General features: G+C 48.5%; 1 protein-coding gene across 1 annotated transcript in view; it reads right to left on the bottom strand.

Annotated features, from left to right (window-relative positions):
• Nucleotides 1-556: 556 nt before the first annotated feature.
• PTGIS (prostaglandin I2 synthase) overlaps nucleotides 557-25451 on the bottom strand; it is a 45541-nt gene continuing 20646 nt past the window's right edge. Inside the window, exons 6-10 of the mRNA XM_060078917.1 lie at nucleotides 16884-17065; nucleotides 9112-9280; nucleotides 7943-8124; nucleotides 6353-6504; nucleotides 557-3885 (exon numbers count right to left, since the gene is read on the bottom strand). Coding sequence (XP_059934900.1) covers nucleotides 3741-3885; nucleotides 6353-6504; nucleotides 7943-8124; nucleotides 9112-9280; nucleotides 16884-17065 — 830 coding nt within the window. The 3' untranslated portion in view covers nucleotides 557-3740. The remainder of the gene's footprint in view (nucleotides 3886-6352; nucleotides 6505-7942; nucleotides 8125-9111; nucleotides 9281-16883; nucleotides 17066-25451) is intronic.

The following is a 25451-nucleotide window of genomic DNA, read 5'->3' as shown; positions in this document are numbered from 1 at the left end:
TTCCCCTGCATTGGCAGGCGGACTCTCAACCACTGCGCCACCAGGGAAGCCCTCTTCTTTTTAATATTAAAATAAATGCATATATCTGCATGAAGGATAGGTAACATTTAGTGAACTTGTAAGACACTTTTTTGCTTGCCTTACTTTGGGTTGTGAGCCTCTTCCCCAAGATCTGCTAAGGGCACCCGGTCCCTCCTCTGCCATCAGGAGGATTGTTGATAGAAAGATCCTGAACACAGTCTCAGGAAGCAGGGAGGCCTGCATTTGAATCCCGTGTCTACTACTTATTAACCACGAGATCCTGGGCCAGCCACTTCACTTTCTGACCCTCAGTTTCCTCCTTTGTAAAAATGGAGATAATAATATATGGTCTGGAGGGTGGCTGGAGGTGTGACTTCTGTCCATGAAAGGCCCTGTCCCAGAGCCAGGCACATAGGGACTCTGTGCTCCCTTCCCAGGCGCTAACCTCGCTATTCTGGACACAGCCAACTCTCAATCTGAATCACACTCAGAGGCAGTTCCACAAACAAGGGTGATTTAATGTATTTCAGCACATTTCAACTCGACAATATTATATAAAAATAGAATTCTTTGTTAAAACAGCAAGGTGGAATAATCACTGCTACTCACGAAACACCATCTTTAAGAAACAACAAACATCCAAATCAGTGACGCTGAGCCAGATGATTCAACTCTCCAAGCTTGTTTTTCCATCTGGAGAATGGGCAGGTGGGATGTCCCCAGCTTACTGTGGGCGGGACCCACTGGTGGCAGGAGATGACCCTGGGCAGCCCTCGCACCAGGCGTAATGCACACCCATGTGGTGGGCAGCTTACTCCTCTTTTTCTCCCTTCCCCCCACCCCGTGACTGTAATGGACAGAGTCTCAGGGTGGTGCTGGCGTGGCCTTAACGCCACTCAAACATGTGTTTGTTTCATTTTGTAACAGAGAAGAGACGGAGCTCAGGCTCCAAGCCTTGGTGACACCAGCACAGAGGACCCCTCCCCAGCAGATTTCTTTTTCAGTCACTTTCTATTTCTGGCAGCAAGTGATACATGTTGTTACCGGCAGAGGAAAAAAAGTCTCCTTTTTAAACAAATTTAAGTTTAAAAAATGAGACTGTTTAAAGGAAAATATCTGGTAAATAACAATACAAAATATAGCAAAAAATAATAATCACGATGATGGTAAAGAAACGCTCCATTATGTCAACCTAAGAGTATTTGTGACATAGGTCCTGCAATTTTGTGATTCTAAAGCAAGGTATGAAGAAATACAATGACATCTGGGTACCTTCCTAAATAACCTGTAGCAAGGAGCTAACTCACTCATTGCTCCCTCTTTTCTCTATAGCTTATATTTTTTTAAAGAAGAAAGAAAAAATAATAAAGATTGAAACAAAGGTGGGTTTAAAGCATTGTCTCCCAAGCTGTACTTCAATATCTCTGATACCAGCTGGAGCTGCCTGGTGGGAGAATCGTCTCTTCCTAATGATTGTGGCTTCAAGGAGGTGTCACCTTTAAAGGGAAAAGGCCCTTCTTTGAACACAGGTGAGAATCAAGTCTCAGTGACAAAGCAGCCCTGATTTGGAAGGGGGAAATCAGAAGGGCTTTTCCCCAGCACATCAGGGTAGCAGCCACGTACAAGAGATCTTCCTGGAGCTATTTCTGCCGACCTCCTCCCTTCCCTTCCAAGCCAGGAAGGATGAGGCAGCTGAGGGTTGCCATGGAAACCGGCTCCGTCCTCCCACAGGAGGCTGCCAGCCCTGATTTCCTGCAGAGTTAAGAAGCAGGAGGCAGTGGGGGTCACCCAGGCGTGAAGATGGGTTTCCCTGGGGATATCCCGCCTCCTGCCAATCACAGTGCCTGTCTGGGAATCCTGGGGCCGCCTGGAGGCTGAGGGCCGGGGAAGCCCCCAAGCCCCGGTGCCGCTCTGAGAAGAGACTAGCCCCTGGAACATTCAGAGATCTCAGGTCCTCTCTTCTCGCTCCAGCTAAAGCTACAGGGACCTAGCTATGTGTGTGTATGCGTGTCCACATCTCATGAGATGCATCCACCCATGGGTGTCTCTGGCTCTGTCAGCTCTCTGATGCCAAAAAGAACTGCCGCTCCACCACCCCAGTGAGCCCAAAGAGCACAGAGCCGCCCATCTAGCATTTGCTACTGGGACAGTAAGTCTGTTTGCAAAATTCTCTCAGCAAAATTCTATCAGCTTACAAGCTGTGTGACTCTGGGCAAGTCACTTCACCTCTCTGAGCCCATTTCCTCAACTATAAAGAGGGCATAACCATCCTCTCTGCAGAGATGCCGTGAAAAGTAGAAATACTATATCTACTGTTCCTGTCACAGGCATTTAGAGGGTCCTCAATAAACAGGACCTAATATTAATAATAATACTTGTCATCATAATAGAAGTTTCCAGGCAATTTTTCTTTTTGATCTTTTTTTTTTTCCGAAAGCTGATGCAAGGGCAAGTTTTCATCACTGATCTGTTTGATCAAAGGGTGGTGCACCCAGGATAGGATGGACCATTGGTCTGAGAACCAATCAGTGGGTTCCCACCACCTCCTACAATATCACCTCTAAGAGTAGGAACAGGGTTCTCAAACTTGGGTGTCTTCAGGGGACAGGAGGTGCTGTGACTAGAAAAGCAGACCAAGTAGAAATCCTGGTGAACCAGAGCCCACAGGCCCCGGATAAGGGAGGCAGCTGCTACTGAGCTCTGGCCAGTGGTTGCCCTTGGGAATATGGGCCCAGTGTGGACAGATCTTTCAAGTTTTCAAGAGAAGCTGGACATTTTGAATCAACTTTCCCAAAGATGACAAGATAACACTAATGTATTTTTTTTAAATGTAGGACAAACAAAACAGGCCTGCAATCTGGACAGTGCCCACAGCTGGAGCTTCTAAGCTAGAATGTAGGAAACCAACACCTGCTCTTTGGCTTGACCAGTCCCAGGAGCCCTGGCCGCTTCCTTTCACTGGGGCCATCCAGTCGGGGCCGTGTCTTGCTAACTCCCTGCGTGAGTCCCAGCACTGGGAACACCCACCCCGTCCGGAGCCCATAACTATAACGCAGGGAAGCCTGGTCCTCAGAGCCCGTCATCTGGAGGCTGCCCCCACTCCACACCGGGGACGCACCAGCATCGGGAAACCCTCCAGCGTTTTCTCAAGGATCGGTGTGAACGGAGAGATGGGGGAAGCGTCTAGCAAGTGGGGTGCCTAGGAAAGCAGATATTGTAAGAGACTCTTTGGCTTTAGGTAGTTTAATAAAAATTTGGGGACAGTTTATTTCAACAGACGCACTGCTAGGCCCCAAATGGTCTTTTAGAGGCCAGCATCTGCTCTGACTGGTTAGGGTCTGGCCCGCACCACTGTCAGGGCCTTGGACGGCAGCCCGTGGGGGCTGGGGGCAGAGCAGTGGGGTCTCCTAGTTGTGCCCCGTCTGCCCGAGCTTTAGTGGGTATCGTAAAGGTGAGAGGCGCAAGAGGGGCTGGGAGCGGAAAGAGCCTCATTTTGGAACTTAACCTTTGCAGCAGATAATCCGCAGAGCTTTTCATGTCTTTTCTTCACGCCCCTTCTTTCCCTCCCCCAGACACAGCCTTCTAGGAAAAACAGTAGGCAAGGGATCACGCTTGGCACCGCTGGGTGTTCAAAGCTCTGTACCCAGGCCAAACGCAGGCACAGAACGTTGGGCCACTAGGGTCAGGCTGGGTGCGCGGAGTCCCATCTGCCCCGGAGCTCAAGGCCGGATGCGGTAACGGACAGGCACGTCATGTTCCGGCTGCATCAGCCCGAAGCCGTACCTGCTGAGGTCAAACAAGGGCATCTCCACGTCCGGGCTGATCAGCTCCAGGTCAAAGCGCGCCAGCACAAGGAACACGAATCTGCAGAGAGAAAGTGTTGAAGGCGTGAACGGGGAGAGTGGGAGGCCTGTTTGGAGTCAGGCGGGAAAGCAATGGCGTCCTCCCGGGTCTCACCCCAGCTCTCACTTTGGTTAAAGTGGGAAAGGAGGGCGAGAGAGCACAGCACAGGCGTTTCCTGCTCACCAGTCCGGGAGCTCCCGAGTCCTGGCTGACGGCCTGGGGGCAGGAGTGACGTGGGTCAGTTCCACACCAAGGCCTTTCCGAGCCAGTGCCTGACTCTCCAGCTTTCTCTACTGCCTGGCAGCTGTGTGGGTTCCATGCTGAGATGATGGAGTGGGAAGATGGGAAGATCCTGGCCCCTGAGTCCCTGCACGGAGGGGGAGAGCCCCCCCAAACCCACAGCCGACGCTGTGTGAGTGGGAGCTAAACCTTTGTTATACGAGCCACTGAGACTTGGAGGTCGTTTGCCGCAGCAGAGCACAGCCTAGCTTCTGATGAACACAGACAGTGACCCTTCCTGATTCTTCCCCCCATACTCATCCCAGACCCCCACCAAACTCCTGGAACTGTCTGCCTCGTCAGGGCTGCTGCCGGGCCACAGCTGCCTTCGTGAGATCAGAAGCAGGCGCCCCTCCCTCCCGATCTCTTACCGCTGTCGGTGGGGAAAACTGTTAGAATATACCAACTTTGCCAGAGCAGGCAGGCACTCTTTACTGCCATCTTCTGGAAAGCTGTCCTAATAAGTACACAAACCACGTGATGATGTAATCAGTGGGCCCCTAAATGTGGTGGCAGCCCCACCTGATGTGGACTGGTCCCACCTGCCTTATCTTACCACCACCTGTGTTAATAAAGGTCAGGCTGGATCCTCTAGCACCCTGGACCCTACCACCCGCTCCCACTGCGACCCAGGTGCCCAATGCCGGACAGAATGCATGGCAGGGATTCTTTAATCTTATTGAACGAGTGAAAAAGAGGGAAGATGAGGACAGGGCAATGTCAACGTTCTGGGCAGGAGCGCTGGGCGCACACCTGGGCTCCGCCTTTTGTTTTTTGGCCATGGGATCTTAGTTCCCCTACCAGGGATTGAACATATGCCCCCTGCAGTGGAAGCACAGAGTCCTAACCACTGGACCACCAGGGAAGTCCCCGGGCTCTGCCTCTTAAGGGCGTGTGATTCTTCCCACTCGGGGCCTCGGTTTCCCCATCTGGTCAAAGAAGGTCAACAAGGCGGGATGTATCCATTCCAGCTCTGAAGCTGCAGGATGGTAGAGGGTGAGTTTATATGGGTGGGGTGGGGGGGTGGAAGGTATCTGTACCCACACCTGGATTTGGATCCTGGCACCTCCACTCACCAGGTGCCTGACCGTGAGGAATGATTTGACCTCTGGAGTCAGTGACAGACTGACCACCTGGCAGGTATCATGACAATTAAGTGAGATAAAAATAATAACAAATTAGCTCAATTATTGAACACTAAGTTCCAGACACTGTGCTAAGCATTTCATATCCATTATCTCTTTTTATCTGTCCAAAAACTTTATGGAGTGGGAACTTCAGTCGGTTCTGCTGCAACACTTGTTTTGAACATGTGAATTTGTTCCAGTGGGATCAATCTATTAGGGCACGAATGAAGCGTAACACAAATTTCACATTTGCTTGTGGTCATTTCATCTGGGAAACACTGGGAGAGGGCTTCCCTGGTGGCGCAGTGGTTGAGAGTCCGCTTGCCGATGCAGGGGACATGGGTTCATGCCCTGGTCCAGGAAGATCCCACATGCCACGGAGTGGCTAGGCCCGTGAGCCATGGCCGCTGAGCCTGTGCGTCCGGAGCCTGTGCTCCGCAACGGGAGAGGCCACAATGGTGAGAGGCCCGCGTACCGCAAAAAACAAAACAAAACAAAACAAAACATGTGTAAACCTATACTACTGTATTTTCCTAGGTGCATATCTTTTTGTGTGTGTGTCACTGATGAAGTTTTTGAGGGTTGGGCCCCAGCCCTATATCCCCCACAATCCTGTGGTTTTTACTTTGTGATTTCCCATGGTGCAGGGATTTTTAGGAATGCACATGAAGCGTTAGAGCAGAACTAACTGTATTATTATCTCCATTTTACTGTGGAGAAAGCTGAGGCCAAAAGCTTAATGTAATGTGCCCATTCACTAGCATAATGCCTAAACATTAATAACAGTAATATTAGTAATCACAAATAATAACTTTTATTAAATACCTACAATAAGCCAGGCAGTGGCTAAAGTACCTAGAAAGGTCCAATTCATTTGTCCCGACACTCCTGGGATGTAGTATGATCAGTACTCCTATTTTACAGTTGAGGAAACAGAGGCTCAGAAGGTTACCCAGCTGGACAGAAGGACAGGCGGATGTCATAACTCCTGGTCCAATCTGTTTGTGATCTGAGGGCCAAGGCTCTTGGGGCCCAGGGAAGAGAATTTATGAGGCACGCGGCTCCCCGTGCCCGGTACTCACTGTTTGATGCTGCTGATGGCGTAACCCCTCCCCAGGCACTGGTTGTGCCCTGCTCCCCACGGCATGCTGTAATTCTTCAGTCGCTTCCCATCCTTGTAAAAGTCTTTCTTCTCTGATCCATCAGGGTTCAGGAATCGGTTGTATTTAAATACCTGAAATAGGAAGAAGGTCCCCTTCTGATGCCACCCCCAAAATAGGCATGCACAAAGAAAAATGTATGAGGATGTTCATCACAGTCTTGTTTATAAGAGAGAAAAACTGGAAATAATGTAAAGCTCAACTGATAGGGAATTGGTTAAAAATTATGGCAGCTATTTATAATGTTGAGCTTGGTCTGTGTGTGCTGACATGGAAAGAACTTTTAAGACTGGTTGTTGAGGGCTTCCCTAGTGGCGCAGTGGTTAAGAATCTGCCTGCCAATGCAAGGGACACGGGTTTGAGCCCTGCTCCAGGAAGATCCCACATGCCATGGAGCAACTAAGCCCATGCGCCACAGCTACTGAGCCTGCGCTCTAGAGCCCATGAGCCACAACTACTGAAGCCCTCACAACTCGAGCCTGTGCTCTACAACAAGAGAAGCCACGACAGTGAGAAGCCCACGCACCACAACGAAGACGCAATACAGCCAAAAATAAAAACAAATTAATTAATTAATTTAAAAAAATAATAAAAGGACTTGCTGTTGAATGAAAAAAGAAAGTGTTGGAATAGTATCTATTGTGTGATCCTATACCACACACCTGCCTATTCACATGTGTGTGAGTGTGTTGTGTGTATGTCTGTAAAGGCATAAATATTATCTAAAGGACACACTCCCAACCACTGTTAGAGAACCCTGTGGAACTGGAGAGGAAGGGGAATGAAGACAAATTTTTACTTTTAAATATATATGTCTATATTTCTACCTTATAAGTATATATTACTTTTGCAATTTAAAATAAAAGAAATTAAAATTATTTTAAAAAAAGAGAATGCCAATTTCCTTTGGTTACATTGTAGAGTGGTAATGTGAAGATTGTATCTGAGCATAAGGCTTTGTTGTACAGAGTAGGTGCTAAATGAAGGATGGGTGGAAGGATAGGTGAATGGACCAGTGGATAGACAGGTGGAAGAGTGAGTTGATGGATGGATGCATGCATGGATGGATAGTTGGATGGATGGTTGGATGGATGCATGGATGCACAGCACAAAACCTGGCACACAGTAAACATCCAAATCTGTTAGAAATTGTAAAAGTTTGCCCCATCTCAAATTCCAGGGAGAGGTAAAAGTGCTGAGAAGCTGACATTAAAACATTCTGAAAACAGGAATTGCTGATGTGTTTTTCGGGAACACATCAGCCTGGAAAATTGCTCAGCTTTTCCCTGCAAGGCACTTAGTGTGTGCCAGGTGCTATGAAGATCTTTGTTACATGATCACATTTAATCTTCCTGACAACGCTGTGAGGCAGGTGCTATTTTGAGGTCCATTTCACAGGTGAGGAAACAGAGATACAGAGAGATAAGGTGATCTGGGCAAGGTTCCACAGCAAACAAAGAGAAGAGTTGGCTGCCACTCATCTTCCCCCACAGTCCCTGGTACGCCTTTTACCTCTGGGTCTGTGTAGATCTCTGGGTCCTTCTGGGGACTCAGGAAGGGGAAGAGGAGGAGGCGGTCGCCACATCGCAGGGTGAATTCCCGCCCATCTGCCATGGGCAAGGCCATGTCCACCACGACCTCGCGGGTGATGAAGGGTGCAGCGGTGAGCCTGAGGCTCTCACTCAGCACGCTGTCTGCACAGGGCACATAAAAGGGGGGGTCAGCACTGTCCTCTTCCCCACTCGAATGCCACCCCCAGCTCTCATTTTACAGAGGAAGGTGGGAAGGCTCAGAGAGGGTGCATGACTTGCCCACCATCACAAAGCAAGACCCAAAATGGCCAAGTGATGAGATGTGATTGCTGCAGTCTTCAGAGACTTTGGACATGAAGGTTTGGGTCTGACCCTAAAAGAAGCTGTGAGGGAAGGTATCTTCCAGGGAGATACCAGAGGAGGCTAGGGAAAGAGCAGGGCTATCCATATTGGTTGTGCCTGCCTGGCCAGCATACATTCCCCTTCTGGAAACAGTTCCCTGCTTTCTTCTGGGGACCATCCCCTCCCCCACTCTCAGGGGTTGGGCTGTTGATTTCACTCCCAACACCTGGGATTGGGCTGTGATTGGCTAATCAGAGCATCCATGATTGGCTCCAGATGGGCACACGACTCAAAGAGAGCCAAAGAGACACATTCCTGGGGCTCTGGGTAGGAAGGTTGCAGAGAAGCACACCCTCCCAGAGCCGGGAACACATCAGCCTGGAGCCACTGGCAGCCATCTTGCCAGCCTGAGACTGGAGTCAACCCAGTGGAAAATGAAGCTGAGGATGGAGAGAGACAAAGACCTGATGGCATTGTTAAAGCACCTGGATCTACCTGTGCCTGAAGCAGTCCCTCTAGACTTCTTAGTTACCTGCCCCAAATGAAGTCCCTTTTCTGCTTCAGCCCATTTAAGTTAGTTTTTTTGCCACTTGCAACAAAAAATCTCCCACTGAGACCATGAAACATGGGTAGTGGAGACCAGGGCATGGAGATGCCAGGTCTATGAAGATAGGAGGCCCAGGGGGACCCTAGGTCCGAGGACACTGATGGACCCTGGACGCTGGGAACTCATGACAGGGAGGGAGGGCTTGGGGGCCCATGATTCCCTGGTCTTTGGGGCTGTCTTGGAGGGTCTGACTGTCTCACCAAGCACAGGCATGCTGTCCAAAACCTTCTGTGGGAGGGTGGTCATCTGGGAAATGGGCTGCTCTACTCGCAAGAGAATAGGCTCAAGCTCTCCACGGACAGCAGCCAGGGCCTCGGGATTCTTGAGGAGGAAGAGCAGAAGCCAGAAGGCAGCAGGACCCATGTTCCCCTGAAATGAGAAGGAGCCCCCGTTACACCATCAAGAGCGCAGAGCTGGGCTGAGAGCTGACCAGTCTGTGCCATAGACACAGCCTGGGCCAAGGCACTGGGGTCGGGAGGCCTGGGTTCCCACTCCTGATGACCCATGTCTATCTTCAGCCTCAGGACATGGCCCAAATATGCTCTGTGGCTTTGGCCTAGCCCAATGCCTGCTTCAAGGCCACCCTTGGCATCCCTGACCTTGAGCAAAATCATTGATCTGAGGTCACACAGGAAGCCTCCAAAGCTAATCAGCGAAAATGTCAGTAAAAAGAACAAAGTATATCAGTTAAAATTACTGTTAACATCTGAGGATGGATGCATCCTTAGCCCCAATTCCCCAACCTTCCCTGCATGCATGCTTCTTACCATGTGACTCTGCACTTCCTCACATTAAAGGGGCAGAGTGTATTTCCTCAGCCCCTTGGATTTGGGCTCAGCCATGTGACCTGCTTAGGCCAATAGAACGAGGCAGAATTGACAGAACAGCAGTGCTAAGTCTAGGCCTTAAGAGACCTTGTGGGTTTCTACTTGCCCGGCTAGCTGGCTGGTCCCAAGAGGAAGATGAGCAGAGCTGAGCTGTCCAGCCGAGCCTGGTCTAGACCAGCTGACTCCCAGCAGACCCACAGACAGGTGAGTTAAATAAACGCTCATCAAGGTATGCCACTGAGTTTTTGTGGTTGGTTGTTATGCAACAATAGGAAACTGGTACAAAATCTGAATGTTTGCTTTCAAATATTTGAGTATTGTGTGCATATATAGCAAAGCAGCAATAATCAATGATGACTGTGAAAGCTATTAGTTTCTTGAGCAAAAATTATGTAAAACTTCCCAATAGTTAAATAATTAGGAAAAAGGATAAAATTTCTTGCTCCAAGACTTCAGCCTTGGCTCAATATTTTAATACTCCGGTATTCAGCATGTGGCTAAGATACGATGGGCTATCCTTAAATGAACTCTAGATACGGTTGGAATACCAATTAACCTCGATTTGGAGGAAGATTTTTGTCTACCATAAATGACTATCCTATCCAATCTTAATAATGGAATATTAAGGAGTCATCAAGTATCATGTTTACCCAGAACTTCTATTACGGACACTATTGCACATGGACGCAAGGACATTTGCACAAGGATATTTCTCACGGTGCTGATGTAACAGGAGAAGATTGGAAGCGACCTCAATAGGAGATCAGTGTGATAAATGATGATCCATCCATAGGATAATGACACCGGAAGTTGCTAAAAAGGAGCTGACTTTGTGGGTGCTGATATGGGACAGTAGCCAAGACGCACTGAAGCAAGATGCGGGACGGGGCCTCATCGTGCTACCATTTGTGTGTACGTTTAAAGAGGGATATATATGAAGAAGCACAGACCATCTCTAGAAGGAGATTCAAGAACCTGGCAACTGAGGTTTCCTCTGGGACAGAAGCTGGGAGGGGGGAGAGGCAGAAAATAAATGCACAAAGCATCAGTGATGGTGAAACAGATTTTCTTTCTCTTTAGCTACCATGAATTTAGAGGTGCCAGGTGCCCTCACTCAATCTGCCTATCAAGCAGGCACCGTTATCACACCTTCTTACTGAAAAGGAAAACTAAGCACACCCTTGTCCCTCCCCACTGCCCAGCATATTGTGGGGGTCTCAATGGTATTTGTCAAATAAACATCTTATGTTCCTTTGGGCTGGGGACCTCCAAGGCAGCCTTGGAGGTGGGCTGGCACAGCCCAGGATCAGGACCAGGACCAGGCAGAGTTGGGTTCAAATCCCAGCTGCCCACTTCCTGTGACTCTGGACAAGCCACTCCCCTCTCTGGGTTTCAGAACCTCCCTCTTGGTAAAATGGGAATAAATACATGCCCACTCCTGGGGCGGCCACAAGGAATATGAGTGACCCCCACAGGCTGAGCACACGGTAGGTGTTCAGAAGTGGTCTCCCTCTCTCACCAGCCCTTCCCTCGGGTTTGAGAACCGATGGAGGCCTTGGACTCTCTCTGAGATTTCCTCCAGAGCCTCAGGTCCGGCTGAAACAAGCGAGGTCACTTGCTGTCCAACACTTAAACAGCCAGGGGAATGCAGGCGATAAATAATTCAGCTTTGGGTTAACTCAGTGCCAAGGCCATTTTACCTGCCCAGATGGTCAGATGCGGGCCACCACTCATTAATTACAAAGCAGGAGTGGGAAACAAGGCTGCTCGGTTAACTCTGCTTTCAGGAAGAAGCTGTGGCAAGTTAGGGAGGTGACGGAGACTGCTTTCCGCCCAGCTGCACCGATGTGTGAGCGTGCGTGTGTGTATGATCACACAGCCATGAGATCTTTAGTCCACTACCCTGGAAGCTGAGTGTTCTCCCGCAGGACGTGGCCTCAGTTTACCCAAGAGGACACTTCTGTCTAATCTCCCTCCCTCCCACTGCAGCCAAAGTCCACCACCCAGCAGCTCCTGTGCTCTGTTATACCTTTTCTGTGAACGACGGTACCTGACCTCCAGGGGGCGCGCACTGTGAGCCAGACCCGGTGCTCAGCGGCTCACGTGCGCCACCTTGTGGCCTCCTCTCCGCACTGTCAGTCAACTGGAGTGGGGACACGTGCAGCCCTGCCTGCCCCGCACTACTCCCCTGCCTTTGGGTAACAGCAGCCCATTTTCCTTCGGAGAACTACCTCCACTTCATGTGAAGTCCAGGGGATTGTCTAGGGTGAAACTACCCCCTCCAGACCTCAGGTGTGACCATGTGACCCCAGCCTGGGCCACTCAGTCAGTGACGGACTCAGAGGAGACAGGTAACCTGGGCTGGGCCAGTGGATATCAGACTTGGGGTTTGTGCTGGAATTCACGGGAGAAAGAATCCCTCCTCCATGGTAACTGCCACCACCTGGGAAAGCCCATCTGAGGCGTGAGAGAACACAGAAGTGAGGGGTGGGAGATCACAGATTACATTTATTTTCATTTTTTTGTGATTAAAATTTTTTTCTAAGGGAATAAAAGAATACTCTAAGTGCAAAGTAGATCCTGGATTGGATCCTGGAAGAGAAAAGGGACAGTAGTGGAAAAACTGGGGAAGTCTGGATAAAGTATGGACTTTCAATTAATAGTAATGTACCAATGCTGATTTCTTAGTTTTCCCACATGCACGGTGGTTCTGTAAGAGGTTAACACTGCGGGGAGCTGGTGAAGGGTATCTGGGAACTCTCTGTACTATCTCTGCAACTCTTCTATAACCTAAAATTATCTCAGAATGAAACTACTGAAGGGGAAAAACCCAATTCTGTGCACAGCTATTATTATTACCTCCTCTTTTTGGATGGTGAAACTGAAGCCCAGAAAAGAGAAGTGATCTATTCAAGGTCACACAACTAGTCAGTGGCAGAGCTGGGATTCCACCCGAGTCTGTCTCACTCGAAACACTGCTTTTGCTTTTCATCCTCACGTTGCAGTGCCTCCACGATCACGATCGCGATCATCTCCACTGAGCAGCTGAGCATCTGTAAACCCCGTGCCCGTGCAGCTCCCACAGTCTGCTTCCCCCTGGTCAGGACCACCCAGGAGTTCCTGCAGCCGTGGCTGCTGAGGCCAAGGCAGATGTGGAGAAGGAAGAGAAGAATGAAACTTGACTGATGGGGCCGCGACAGTTAGCGGCGTCAGTCCCAGCATTACTGTGGTCAGCAGAGCCGCCCATTGCCTGACAGCTCAGAGCTGGCAGAGCAGCCCGGACCATGACGGGCCCCCAGGGGCGGGCCTTTGGGAGCTCTCCTCCCTCCGCCCACTCAGCCCACCCCAACCCAACCCACGTCCCCTAAGAGCCAGCCTCTTCCCCTGCCTGGACCTTGGATCTCAGCCCACCAGGCCCTCCTCTAGCCCCTGGATGCTGGAGCCCCCCTGACCCCTCCATCAGCCTAGACCCCAGGTCTGGGGTTCTGGACTCACGGAGCCTTTTCGAGGATCCTGTGAGAGGATGTTTGTAAAGTGCTCGGTCGGGTGACTGGCACAGGGTAAGCGCTCAATAGTATCTTTTGAAATGATTATTCCTCACTCGGATCTGACAATAGCAATCCCAGCTACCATTTCTCAACCCCTTGGAACACTTTCCGCAGCCGGCCTCTGGGTGGCGCTCCCTCCGAGCTCCCCTCCCTGGCGGCTCCTCAGCTCCCTTGCTGGCTCTCCTCATCTTTCCGACCCCCATACTGGAGAGGCCCAGGGCTCGGCCCGCTTCTCCATCCACCCTTGAACAACCATCTCTGCACTGTCAACCCCCCAACATGTCCAGCCTGGACCTTAACCCTGGACTCCAGGCTCTTCTCTTCTCCAGGCGCTCCTACCTGCCCGCTCTCCACCTAGAACTCAGCATGCCCCAAACAAACCCCCGACTTTCTCCCCCAAAAGTCACTCCTTCCACCATCTTCCTCAACTTCAGCCTTCCTGCTGCTCACGCCCAAGCCTGGAGTCATCCTGGTTGACATCTTCTCCTAATGTCCCATCCAAGAGCAAAGCCTGTTGACTCTACCTGGAAATATGTCCAGAAGCCAATCACTCTCCCTTCTGCCCTCTGGTCCAGCAACATCCTCTCTTGCCTGGATATCACTGTGGCCTCCTCCCTGGTCTCCTTGCCTCCACTACAGTCTATTCTCAGCAATGTAGCCAGAATGATCCCTCTAAAGCAGAAGGCAGGCCATGTCACTTCTCTGCTCAGAGCCTTTAAAGGGTTTCCATTTCAGAGGAAAAGCCAAAAGTGCTCCCCATCGGGTTTCCCTGGTGATGCAGTGGTTGAGAGTCCGCCTGCCGATGCAGGGGACACGGGTTCGTGCCCCGGTCCGGGAAGATCCCACATGCCGAGGAGCGGCTGGGCCCGTGAGCCATGGCCGCTGAGCCTGCGCATCCGGAGCCTGTGGTCTGCAACGGGAGAGGCCACAACAGCGAGAGGCCAGCGTACCGAAAAAAAAAAAAAAATAGTGCTCCCCATGGCCTACAGGGTCCTGCATGGTCTGGCACCTGCTACCTCCCTGCCGCATCACCCTCATCCCCACCTCAGGGCCTTTGCACTTGCTGCCCACCCCTCCCCCATCCTACACAGCTACATGGCTCACTCTCTCACTTGCCTTGAGGCTCTGCTCAGTTGTCACCGTCTTGGTGAGGTCTTCCTTGACCACTCAAAAAAGCAGCCCCTCCTTGCTCCTGCCGCCATTCCCTTTCCCTGCTTTATCCACTCTCCATAGAACTTATTATCTGTAATACATTTTACATACTTACGTGTTTAGTAATTGTCTGTCTTCTCCCACCAGAATGTCAGCTCCTTAAGGGCAGGGGTCTTTGTTATGCTCACTGCTCTCTTCCCAGCTTCTAGAATGGTGCCTGGCGCACAGTGGGCCCTCACTAAGTATTTCTTGAATATGTTTATTGAGCACTAGTTACCTGCCAAGCACAGTTACAGGATTTTACATGGACTGCTTCCTTTCGTCCTCCCCACAATGCCTTGAGGAAGGTCTTGCCGTCTCTGTTTTACAGAGGAGTAAAGCGAGGCACTAAGAAGGGACTGACTTGCCAAGAAGTGGTAAAGTCGGGATCCAAGTTCAGGCAGGTTGTTCACAGAGCCTGTGCCCCAAACCACTGGGAAACCCAGCCTCTTGGCCCTACTCTCAAAAGACTCGAGATCTTGAAGGGTCTTCCAGCTGCCTGAATTCTGGACGCTGCCAACAACTCAATCTCAGAGGACACCCTGACTCCTACCCTTGCCCAGTTCTCCTGGCCCCGCCAAAGGCTGTTTGCCGGGCTTGCTGCCACTCAAGCCCCCAGGCCAGCATCCAGTTCTGCTGACAGAGGTCATTTCCATAGGGGATTCTGGGGACAGTTTGGAGTCCCAAGTCACTGCCCATAAATATGTTATTAGACACTAATGGGGCCCCAACTGCTGATTAAACCCAGCCCCCAACCCTTCCCAGCCTCTGCCTGCAAGGACAGTTAATGGCTCTGGGTAAAAACTAAATGTAAGTCGTAAGTCAATGGGAGAGGAATTACCCAGAAATGTCAGCCTGTGTAACTGTCACTGCCGAGGTGGGGCCCAAAGAAGGAGGGGGCTCAGCGTTGGGGCGAGGCCAGCAGCCAGGCCTGGAGATGCAGCATCCTCAGCCCTGCTTTCTCTCACTCCAATATCTAGTCCTTTACCAGCTTCACTGGCCCTGTCTTCCCTTGGTTTCCAGAATCTATCCACTTCTTCCTCATCTCCATGGCCACCACCTGGTCCTGCCACCACTGTCTCCTCACTGGTGTCCCTGCCTCTCAGATCCTGTCCCTCCTCTGCTCAGAACCCTGCCAGGGCTCCCACCTCCCCCACAACAAAATCCCAAGTCCTTAGTTACTAGGCCTCACAGGGCCCTCCATGATCTCTGCCCTCGTTCCCACCACCCCTCCTCACTCTGCTTCGGCCACACTCAACTCCTTGCTGTTGCCCAAACACTTGGCATGATCCAACCCCAGGGCCTTTGCACATGCTGTTTCCCCTTCCTAGAATACTCTATCTCCACATCTTCCCCCAAGTCCCCAAATCTAGATCTTTCTTATCATCCAGGGTTCAGCTCAGTCATCTCCTCCTCAGAGAGGCCACCCTGGCCAGAGTAGACCCCCCAGGACCTATCTAGTCATGACCCTGTTTTATATCCTGCATATCAGCATCTAAAATCACCCTATATCTCTTTCCCTGATGTCTGCCCCACCCCTGCCCCTGGCTGAAACAAAAGCAACACAAAGCAGGGTTTTTGAGGTCCATGGTAAGTACTCAGTGGAACTTTTAAATGAGTCTTCAAGATAACTGGTCTGCATACTTCAATAATCTCAAGGTCGTGAAAAACAACAAAAGGCACCAAAACTGTTCCATATCAAAGAAAACTAAAAAGGCAGAATGACTAAATGCAGTGTGTGATCCTGAGTTGGACGCTGGACCAAGATGAGCCATAAAGAATAGTATTAAGACAACTGGCAAAATTGGAATGTGGACTGTATATTAGATAATGATCCTGTATCTGGGTTAATTGTCCTGAATTTGATCACTGTGCTGATCAAATGATGATGTAAGGGAATATTCTTGCTCCTAGGAGATGCACGCTGAAGTAATTAGGGGCAAAGAATCATGATGTCTGCAACTAATTTGCAAATGGTTCAAAAGATACGCACAGTAGGAGACAGAGAGAAAGCAAATGTGGTCAAATGTTTAAAACTGGGGAATCAAGGTGAAGTATATATGAGTTCATTAAACTATTCATACAGCTTCTCTGTAAGTTTGATGTTTTTCCAAATTAAAAAAAAATATATCGAATGAATGATCCTGTTCATGAGACTGTCTGACAGGTAAGAGTGTCAGGGAACTGGGGCAGACAGCTGGGTGTGTGTGCACCTACCCACAGCCATACTCACAGTGGCACACTCTCACACATGTACACCTACATGCACCCAGATGTGAGCGCCCATGCAGGCACATGCATACGTACTCGCAGGCATGTGCCTGATGGCACACACGCACATGAGTGCACACACGACACACAAGCACTCATATGCACAACCTCACGTCCACACCTGCACACACCCACCTGTGTGGCCCAGAGCTGCAGCACCAGAGCCCGCGCCTGCATCTCCTCTGACACGCCCATCTCCTCCAGGTGCAGCAGGTAACTCTCCAGCCATTTGCTCCGGTGGGCCCGAGTGGCCAGCCTGGCGGGGGACAACAGCTTCCACAGGCGACCTTTGACCCTGCACACCTGGTCCTTATCCCCTGCAGGGACGGAGCACAGAGGATGAGGGTTACAGATCCACCTCCAGCCCAGGGTCCCACAGCCCTGACCTCCCATTAGGCCAAGGGTCTTCCAGGTGTCACCCCAGGGGATGGGGAGTTCCTGTGGGAAACAGGCGACAGGCACCCAGCCCTTAAATGCTGGCCTGGCCTAGAGGAGGTACTCCATCAACATTTGCTAAATGAATGGGCTTCTCAGCACAGCAGGGGGAACAGGGAGCCACATTCTCCCTTCCTGGGGTCTGATCCCAGAGGAACACCAGCCCACGTGGGCGGGGAGACCCTGAGAGCACACTCAGCACAGCGTCACTCAGGGGTAACAACCAAACTGACCACCAAGAGGGGACAGGTTGGTCTGGGGTCTCAAACTCAACTACCTGCAGGAAAGGCAGGTAAAGCGAATGAGGGAGGAGGGACAGGAAGGGGCTCAGCGGGAGGGTCGGGTGGCTCCACTCAGCTCCACCGACCAGCCCAGCACAGCCAGAGAGCCTGGGTTTCTAGAAGAAACTGAAATCCAGATGTTCAGGGGGAATCTTCTCATGTGTTTTAAAGTTAGCATCTCAGTAAGAAATTTTTAATCACCGCGCAGGCCACAAAAGCATCTCAAGTTAAACTGGCTCATGGATCACCAGTTCGAAAACACCATTAAATAAACAATGGTGTGTTTACATTCTGGAAAACTGTGAAGCAGTGAAAACCAATGAGGAAGTTCTTTATGTCCAGCCCTCACTGGGCCCACACAGGCAGACCATTGAAGGAATAAAGTCAGATGTTTATTTATTTATCGTATTAATGCTACAAGATGATGCTGTATTGACATATATATATGTGCAAATATAAGATTTGGTTGTTCCAAAATCACTCCTTGGAAAAGGGGGAGTCGCTTGGATTGCTACAAAATTCCACAGTACTAGAAACTCTCTCATTGACTTTTTTGAGCCACAAAGCAGTGTTTCAGGAAGGTCCATCCACCCAGTGGCTCTAAACCAGGCTGCACATTACAGGATGTAAAATGTAGGCAAAACTTATTTAAGTACATTAGTTACGTTTTCAAATAATATGCTCCATATGCTTTTCTTCAACCTCTAGACACTTTTTCAGGTGACATACTTCTCAATTTAAAGCAATGAGGCCAATGGTTCATCTGAAATACACGATTTTCCTCTTTCCCAAATTTTCAGGTACTGGAGCATCACCAGGCAGGTTTAAGTCTCTGGCTGCTCAGGTCCCCACCCCACCCCCACCAATCTCATCAGAATCTCTGGGGGTGCAGCCCAGGCACACGGAGATTTTAAACAGGTGGGTGCAGGGTGCAGGGTGCAGGAGGTGCTGAAGCCACCTCAGTTGATGCTGGTTCTAGATGCTTACTTACAGGACCGATCTGATGAGATTGCTAACAAAAGGAGGTAAAGGGCTTCCCTGGTGGTGCAGCGGTTAAGAATCCGCCTGCTAATGCAAGCGACACGGGTTCGAGCCCCGGTCTGGGAAGATCCCACATGCCGCGGAGCAACTAAGCCCGTGCGCCACAACTACTGAGCCTGCGCTCTAGAACCTGTGAGCCACAGCTACTGAGCCCGCGTGCCACAACTACTGAAGCCCGCGTGCCTAGAGCCTGTGCTCTGAAACAAGGGGAGCCACCGCAATGAGAAGCCCGCGCACCGCAATGAAGAGTAGCCCCTGCTCGCCGCAACTAGAGAAAGCCCACGTGCAGCAACGAAGACCCAACTCAGCCAAAAATAAATAAATAATTTTAAAAAGAGGGAAAAGAATCAAAATAAAATAAAATTAAAATTTTTAAAAAAGGAGGGGAAATTTAACACAGATTTAGAAATGACTGGCATTTTTTTAAGGTCTGACAGCACAAGTGCAGGTCTTGAATGTCACTGTAAATACGGCTTTTAAGGATGACTTTCAAAAGCAATGCAGTATGCAAAGACAACCGACAGAAAGGGAGAAAATATTTGCACATCATACAGATACTTGTATACATCCATGTTCATAGCAGCATTATTCACAATAGTCAAAAGGTCGAAATAACCCGTGTCCATCAATATAGATGAATAGGTAGACAAGAGGTGGCATATCCATACAATGGAATATTACCCAGCCTTAAAAAGAAGGACATTCTGACACATGCTACAGCAGTGGATGAATCCTGAGAACGTTATACTAAGTGAAATAAGGCAGACAAAAGAAGAGAAATATTGGGCCTCCCTGGTGGCGCAAGTGGTTGAGAGTCCGCCTGCCGATGCAGGGGATACGGGTTCGTGCCCCGGTCTGGGAGGATCCCATATGCCGCGGAGCGGCTGGGCCCGTGAGCCATGGCCGCTGAGCCTGCGCGTCCGGAGCCTGCGCGTCCGGAGCCTGTGCTCCGCAACGGGGGAGGCCACAACAGTGAGAGGCCCGCATACCGCAAAAAAAAAAAAAAAAAAAGAAGAGAAATATTGCATGATTCCACTTACACGAGGTACCCAGAATAGGCAAATTCATAGAGACAGAGAGTAGAATACAGGTTAATAGGGGTGGAGGGAGGGAGAGATGGGGAGTTATTATTTAATGGATACAGATCTTCTGGTATGATGAAGAACTTCTGGAAATACATAATGGTATGACTTCACAACATTGTGAAGGTTATTTATTGCCACTTAATTTTATACTTAAAATGGTTTAAATGGTAAATTTTATGTTATATATATTTTACCACCACTAAGAAAACAGGAAGATATGTGAATGTCATTTGGCAAATGAACCAAAGATGGTGGTGTATAATAAAACATTGGATTGGCAACAAAACAGGTAAAAAAAAATATAGCAGCAATTTGATCAAATCTGCTTAACATTTGGAGAGCTCTTAGAACAGTGCAGGATACACAAAATCTTACACAAGAGTTAGCTATTGCTACTCTACATTGTTAGAAAAAGGCAAAGTGTCTATATCAGTGTGCTTACTATGCATTTGTGGGCAAAAGCACAGGCCTAATAAACATTAGCTATATTATTAAACAAAGCTTAATGAATGTTAGTAAATTATTAGTCCAAGGAGAATATATTCATGTATTATTTCTATAAGTAAGAAATAATAATAAATTGTGAGATAACGAACACCCAGTTTGCAGCCATAGAGACCCAGGTTGAAATCCCAGCTCAGCCCCTTCCTAGAAGGATGATCTTGGGCAAAGCACTTTGTATCTCTGAGTCTCAGTTCCCCATCTGTAAAATGGAGGCAACCTGGCTCACAGGATCATTAGGAGGACTCAAAAGATCACACACAGAACACACTCTGTACTGGCAGGGGTTTGGTAAGTTGTACCTGCTACATTGCTGCCATTTTTATAAGGTATTATCCATCAGCCCCAGTGTAACGACTCAACGCTGTGAATCAGAACTGGCCGGCTCATGTGACTGGTAACTTGGTCAGAGGCAGGAGAAACAGGTTTGATGTCAGACCTCCCATGCTGTGTGGGCTTGGCTGAGGCCCTGTCCATCTCTGGGCCTCAGTCTCTCCATTTGTAAAGCAAGAGGCCTAGGCATGGAAACACCTCTGACCACTGGAGACCTGAGGGTACAGTTCAGAGAGGCCCCCAGTGGAGACATTTTTTTTTTAAGGTCTTGTGTTTTACCTTTAAAATGCATTTCACTTTTGCATTAGATCCTGTGATTCTTTAATATAAGAATGCTTTTTTTCCCCCAAACAATATTTAAATAAATAATAATAATCCAGTGAAATGATTATTCCAGAAAGAAGCAGTATGCTTAGCTTGGGCTCTATTTAACTCCCTACTGCCCCCCAACTCCCTCCTGTATAAGAAGCACCAGACTCAGTGGTCTAAGGGTCTCCAGAAGGGTCAATTTTCTTTTAAAATGTTTATATTTCTAAAAGCAGAGGAGGAATAATGCATGCAAATGGTAAATAACAACAACACCAACAATAATAATAAAAGAAAAAGAAAGAAAGAAACTCTAAGAGTTCAAATGGGTGTAAGATTCTCTCCATCCCATCTCAGCTTTCCCAGAGGCAAAAATCTATAAATGTTCCCACATTTAAACACAAACACACACCCCCGCCATACCCTCTGTTCTGCAGCTTTTTCATAACAGTAGATTTCATCCTATAGCAGTATATCCCATTACTTTCTACAGTTGCATAGTTTTCCTTTGTGTGAAAGCATAATTTAGTTCATCAGCTACTATGGGGGACATTTAGGTTGTTTGTAGGGTTTGCTAAAACAAGTGACATGCTAACGAATATCTGTGGATCCATAGACACATGCAAGCATTTCTGTGGGGTAATTCCAAGAAGTGGAAGTACAGGATCAAAGGAATGTATACTTTATATGTTGATAGGTTCTACCAAATCACTCTTCGAAAGAAGCTGCATAGCCTCACATGCCCACAGCCAGGTCTGAGGGCCGTTCTGCACCTCAGCCTCCAGTCCCTAGCTGAGAAACCTTCCCCAACATCGCCACCTGCTGCCCACACTGGGAAATGCCGCCTTCCCATACCCATGCCAGAGCTGCTCCCAGAAAAACAAGGAGAGTTCCCCTCTGCATCTACACAGACTCCCCTGGAGCATCTGTATGGAGGAAACGGTAACAGAGAAACTACCCTTTCCTGGAGAAGCAATCCGTGCCGGCACGTGTCAGTGCTTTATGCACTAGATTTTGCAGTCAGACAGACCAAGTTTCCATTTTGCTGGCTCTGCCACCTACCAGCTGTGTGTCTATGACAAGTGACTTCACCTTTCTGAGCCTCAGTGTCTTTACCTGCAAAATGAATTGAATAATACCAACTTTCCAGCACTGATGGCAGGATTCAATAAGATAAGGAGTTGTCTCTAAAAAGACATTACGAGTCATGAACAGGCAACTCACAAAGAGGAAAAGCAAATGGCTGGTAACACTAAAAGATGTTTCATCACAGTAGTCAGGGAAATGCCCATAAACCCAGATGCCCTTTTTTGCCCATCAGATTGGCAAGGGTTTAAACACCGATAACTGCATGTTGACAAGGTGGTGGGAAAATGCAAATTAAAACAAGTTACCCACCTCTGTCCATTAGACTGGCAAACAAATGGAAAGACTGAAAAAATCTGCTAGGGAATGAGCAGACTCCTTTCCTTTGGGTAGGCGTATGAATTGCTCCATGGTTTTGGAAATGATGTGGCAACAGCTAATAAAAATTTTAGGGCTTCCCTGGTGGCGCAGTGGTTGAGAGTCCACCTGCTGATGCAGGGGACGCGGGTTCGTGCCCCAGTCCGGGAAGATCCCACATGCCGTGGAGCGGCTGGGCCCATGAGCCACGGCCGCTGAGCCTGCGCATCCGGAGCCTGTGCTCCACAACGGGAGAGGCCACAACAGTGAGAGGCCCGCGTACCGCAAAAAAAAAGAAAAAAAAAAAATTTTAATGTGCATGCCCTTTGACCCAGCAAACCCACTTCCAGGAAACTGTTAAGAGAGAAATAAAATCACCAGATGGTAGAAGAGATACAAGTACAAGGAAATACTATAACAGTAACACACACGAACAAGGAAACAATTATAAAAATATATCCATTGGAGGGAGAGGGCTGCCTAAATATTGACCTGCAAGAGCCAGAAAGATGTCTGGATTTTTTATGTTGAGTTATACATCCCTCTACTTTGCTATATTCATTTTTTTTTTTTTTTTTTGCGGTACGCGGGCCTCTCACTGTTGTGGCCTCTCCCATTGCAGAGCACAGGCTCCGGACACGCAGGCTCAGTGGCCATGGCTCACGGGCCCAGCCACTCCACGGCATGTGGGAACCTCCCGGACCAGGGCATGAACCTGCGTCCCCTGCATCAGCAGGTGGACTCCCAACCACTGCGCCACCAGGGAAGCCTGCTGTATTCTTTTTGCTTGAGTTAGTTTTATCATAGATTTTCTGGGGTTTTCTGGGTATAGCATCAGATTATCTGCAAATAGGGATACTTTTATTTCTTCTTTACTCATTCTTATATTGGTAATTGATTTGTCGTATCTAAGTGCATTGGTTAATGCCTCTAGAAGATGTTTGTATTGACAAGGGAGACTGTATATCGTTAGGTTAAAAAAATAAGTTGCAGTTAATAGATATAATCCCTTTCTATAAATACACACAGTGACACTTTAGATACATATATTTGTCTCCATTTTCAAAATAGAGTATCTCTACAAAACACTGTGAAGGGATACATCAGCATGTTAATGTTGGTTTCCATAGGAAGCTGAGCTTGGAAGACTGAGTATTATTACTTTTTACTGTCTACATCTACTGCAAGAATATGTTTCTTTTTTAATTTAAACAATCTAACGTGTTAAAGTTTGATTTTTAAAAATATATAAATAAATGAAATGGGGTCATGAGCTGTTGTGAGCACTGAATGAGACAATGTTTAACCTGGTATCTGGCACAAAGAAAATGCTCAACAAGTAGTGTTTTTTCTTTATTACCTCAGCCAATCCTAACAGCCACCTTCTAGGAAGATCCTACTGTTCTTCCCATTTTACAGATGGGATCACTGAGGTACACAGAGATTACATAAGAGCCAGTAAACCACCTCAAGCCACCTGAGCCCAGAGTCTGTCTCAACCACTGCCTTCAACTGCTCCTCTGGAGAAAAGACCTAGGGCAAAAAGAAGTTGATTAGGGACTTCCCTACTTTTAACTTCCCTATTCTTAACTACTGTGGCACAGTAGTTAAGAATCCGCCTGCCAATGCAGGGGACACGGGTTCAAGCCCTGGTCCGGGAAGACCCCACATGCTGCGGAGCAACTAAGCCCATGCGCCACAACTACTGAGCCTGCGCTCTGCAGCCCGCAAGCCACAACTACTAAGCCCACGTGCCACAACTACTGAAGCCCGTACACCTAGAGCCTGTGCTCTGCAACAAGAGAAGCCACCACAGTGAGAAGCCCGTGCACCCCAACGAAGAGTAGCCCCCACTTGCTGCAACTAGAGAAAGCCTGTGCGCAGCAACAAAGACCCAACGCAAACAATTTTAAATTAATTAATTAATTAATTAAAAAAAAAAAAAAAAAGAAGTTAAGTAACTTGCCCCAAATCACCAGCAAGGAAGTAGCACAGTAGGGATCTGAATTCAGGTCTTGTTGCAAGTACCTGAGACCAGGACACACAGTATTTCTCAACTTTCCTACAGCACCTGTCATACATGCAGTGTCCCAGCCTTACTGGAGATTCAGATTCAAATGGACCATGATGGGGCTGGGTGACTTGTCTTATTAACAAGGACCCCAGGGCTTCCTAGAGGGCTTCCCTTGTGGCACAGTGGTTGAGAGTCTGCCTGCCGATGCAAGGGACGCGGGTTCGTGCCCTGGTCTGGGAGGATCCCACATGCCTCGGAGCAGTTGGGCCCGTGAACCATGGCCGCCGAGTCTGTGCGTCTGGAGCCCATGCTCTGCAATGGGAGAGGCCACAACAGTGAGAGGCCCGCGTACCGCAAAAAAAAAAAAAAAAACAAGGACCCCAGAGGATTCTTCTCACTGGGGAAGTCTGAGACACAGTGGCCAGGGAAGAATGCAGTCCAGTGGTTCCTATGGCCCTGGCACTCTGAATCCAGCAGGAAGCTCTTTACCAATATTGAGTCCACAGAAATGAATGACGTGGGTTTTTACAAACCGATGTGGAAAGTTCTAGATGTGGAGTTCAGTGAAAATGCTAAGTAGCAGAACAATGCCTCTCCAGTGTGCTATGTCGATGTTATAAAAGCACAGGGCTGATAACTAAGAGAAACGAAGGCATGTGCGCTCAGAAAGACATGCTCAGGAATGTTCGTAACAAGCTAACCAAACCAGAAACCAGAAACCACCAAGATGTCCATCAACCAGGAATGGATAACAAATTGTGGTTATTACGCTAATGAAATACTTCACAGCAACGAAAAAGAACAAACTATAGATACATTCAACCTGCATGAATCTTACACACATGAAGCTGAGTGAAAGAAATCAGACATGAAAGGGCACATGTTGTATGATTCGTTTTAAAGGAAATGTAAGAACAGGTAAAACGAAGCTGAGGTGAAAGAAATCCACACAGTGGCTAACTCTGGGGGGTGGATATTGACTGGGAAAGGGCATAAAAAGTTTAGATTTACCTCTAAGCTGTGCATTTAGGACATGTGTGCTTTCCTGTATATAAATTATACCTCAGTAAAAAAGAGAAATTAAAAACCTTAAAAATAGAAAAAAAAAGGACACACAACTCTGTGTGTGTGTGTGTGTGTGTGTGTGTGTGTGTGTTTAGAGAGAATTCTGCAGGATATAGTCCAAGCTAGAGTATAGGGGGAGTGGTGGGCTGGGATGGGGAGAAGTTGGAGAATTCTTTTATTGTTCCCTCTAAATTATTCT

This window comes from Mesoplodon densirostris, chromosome 16 (genome assembly GCF_025265405.1).
Source record: "Mesoplodon densirostris isolate mMesDen1 chromosome 16, mMesDen1 primary haplotype, whole genome shotgun sequence".
NCBI lineage: Eukaryota > Metazoa > Chordata > Mammalia > Artiodactyla > Ziphiidae > Mesoplodon > Mesoplodon densirostris.
This window is presented reverse-complemented; position numbering and strand designations above follow the sequence as displayed.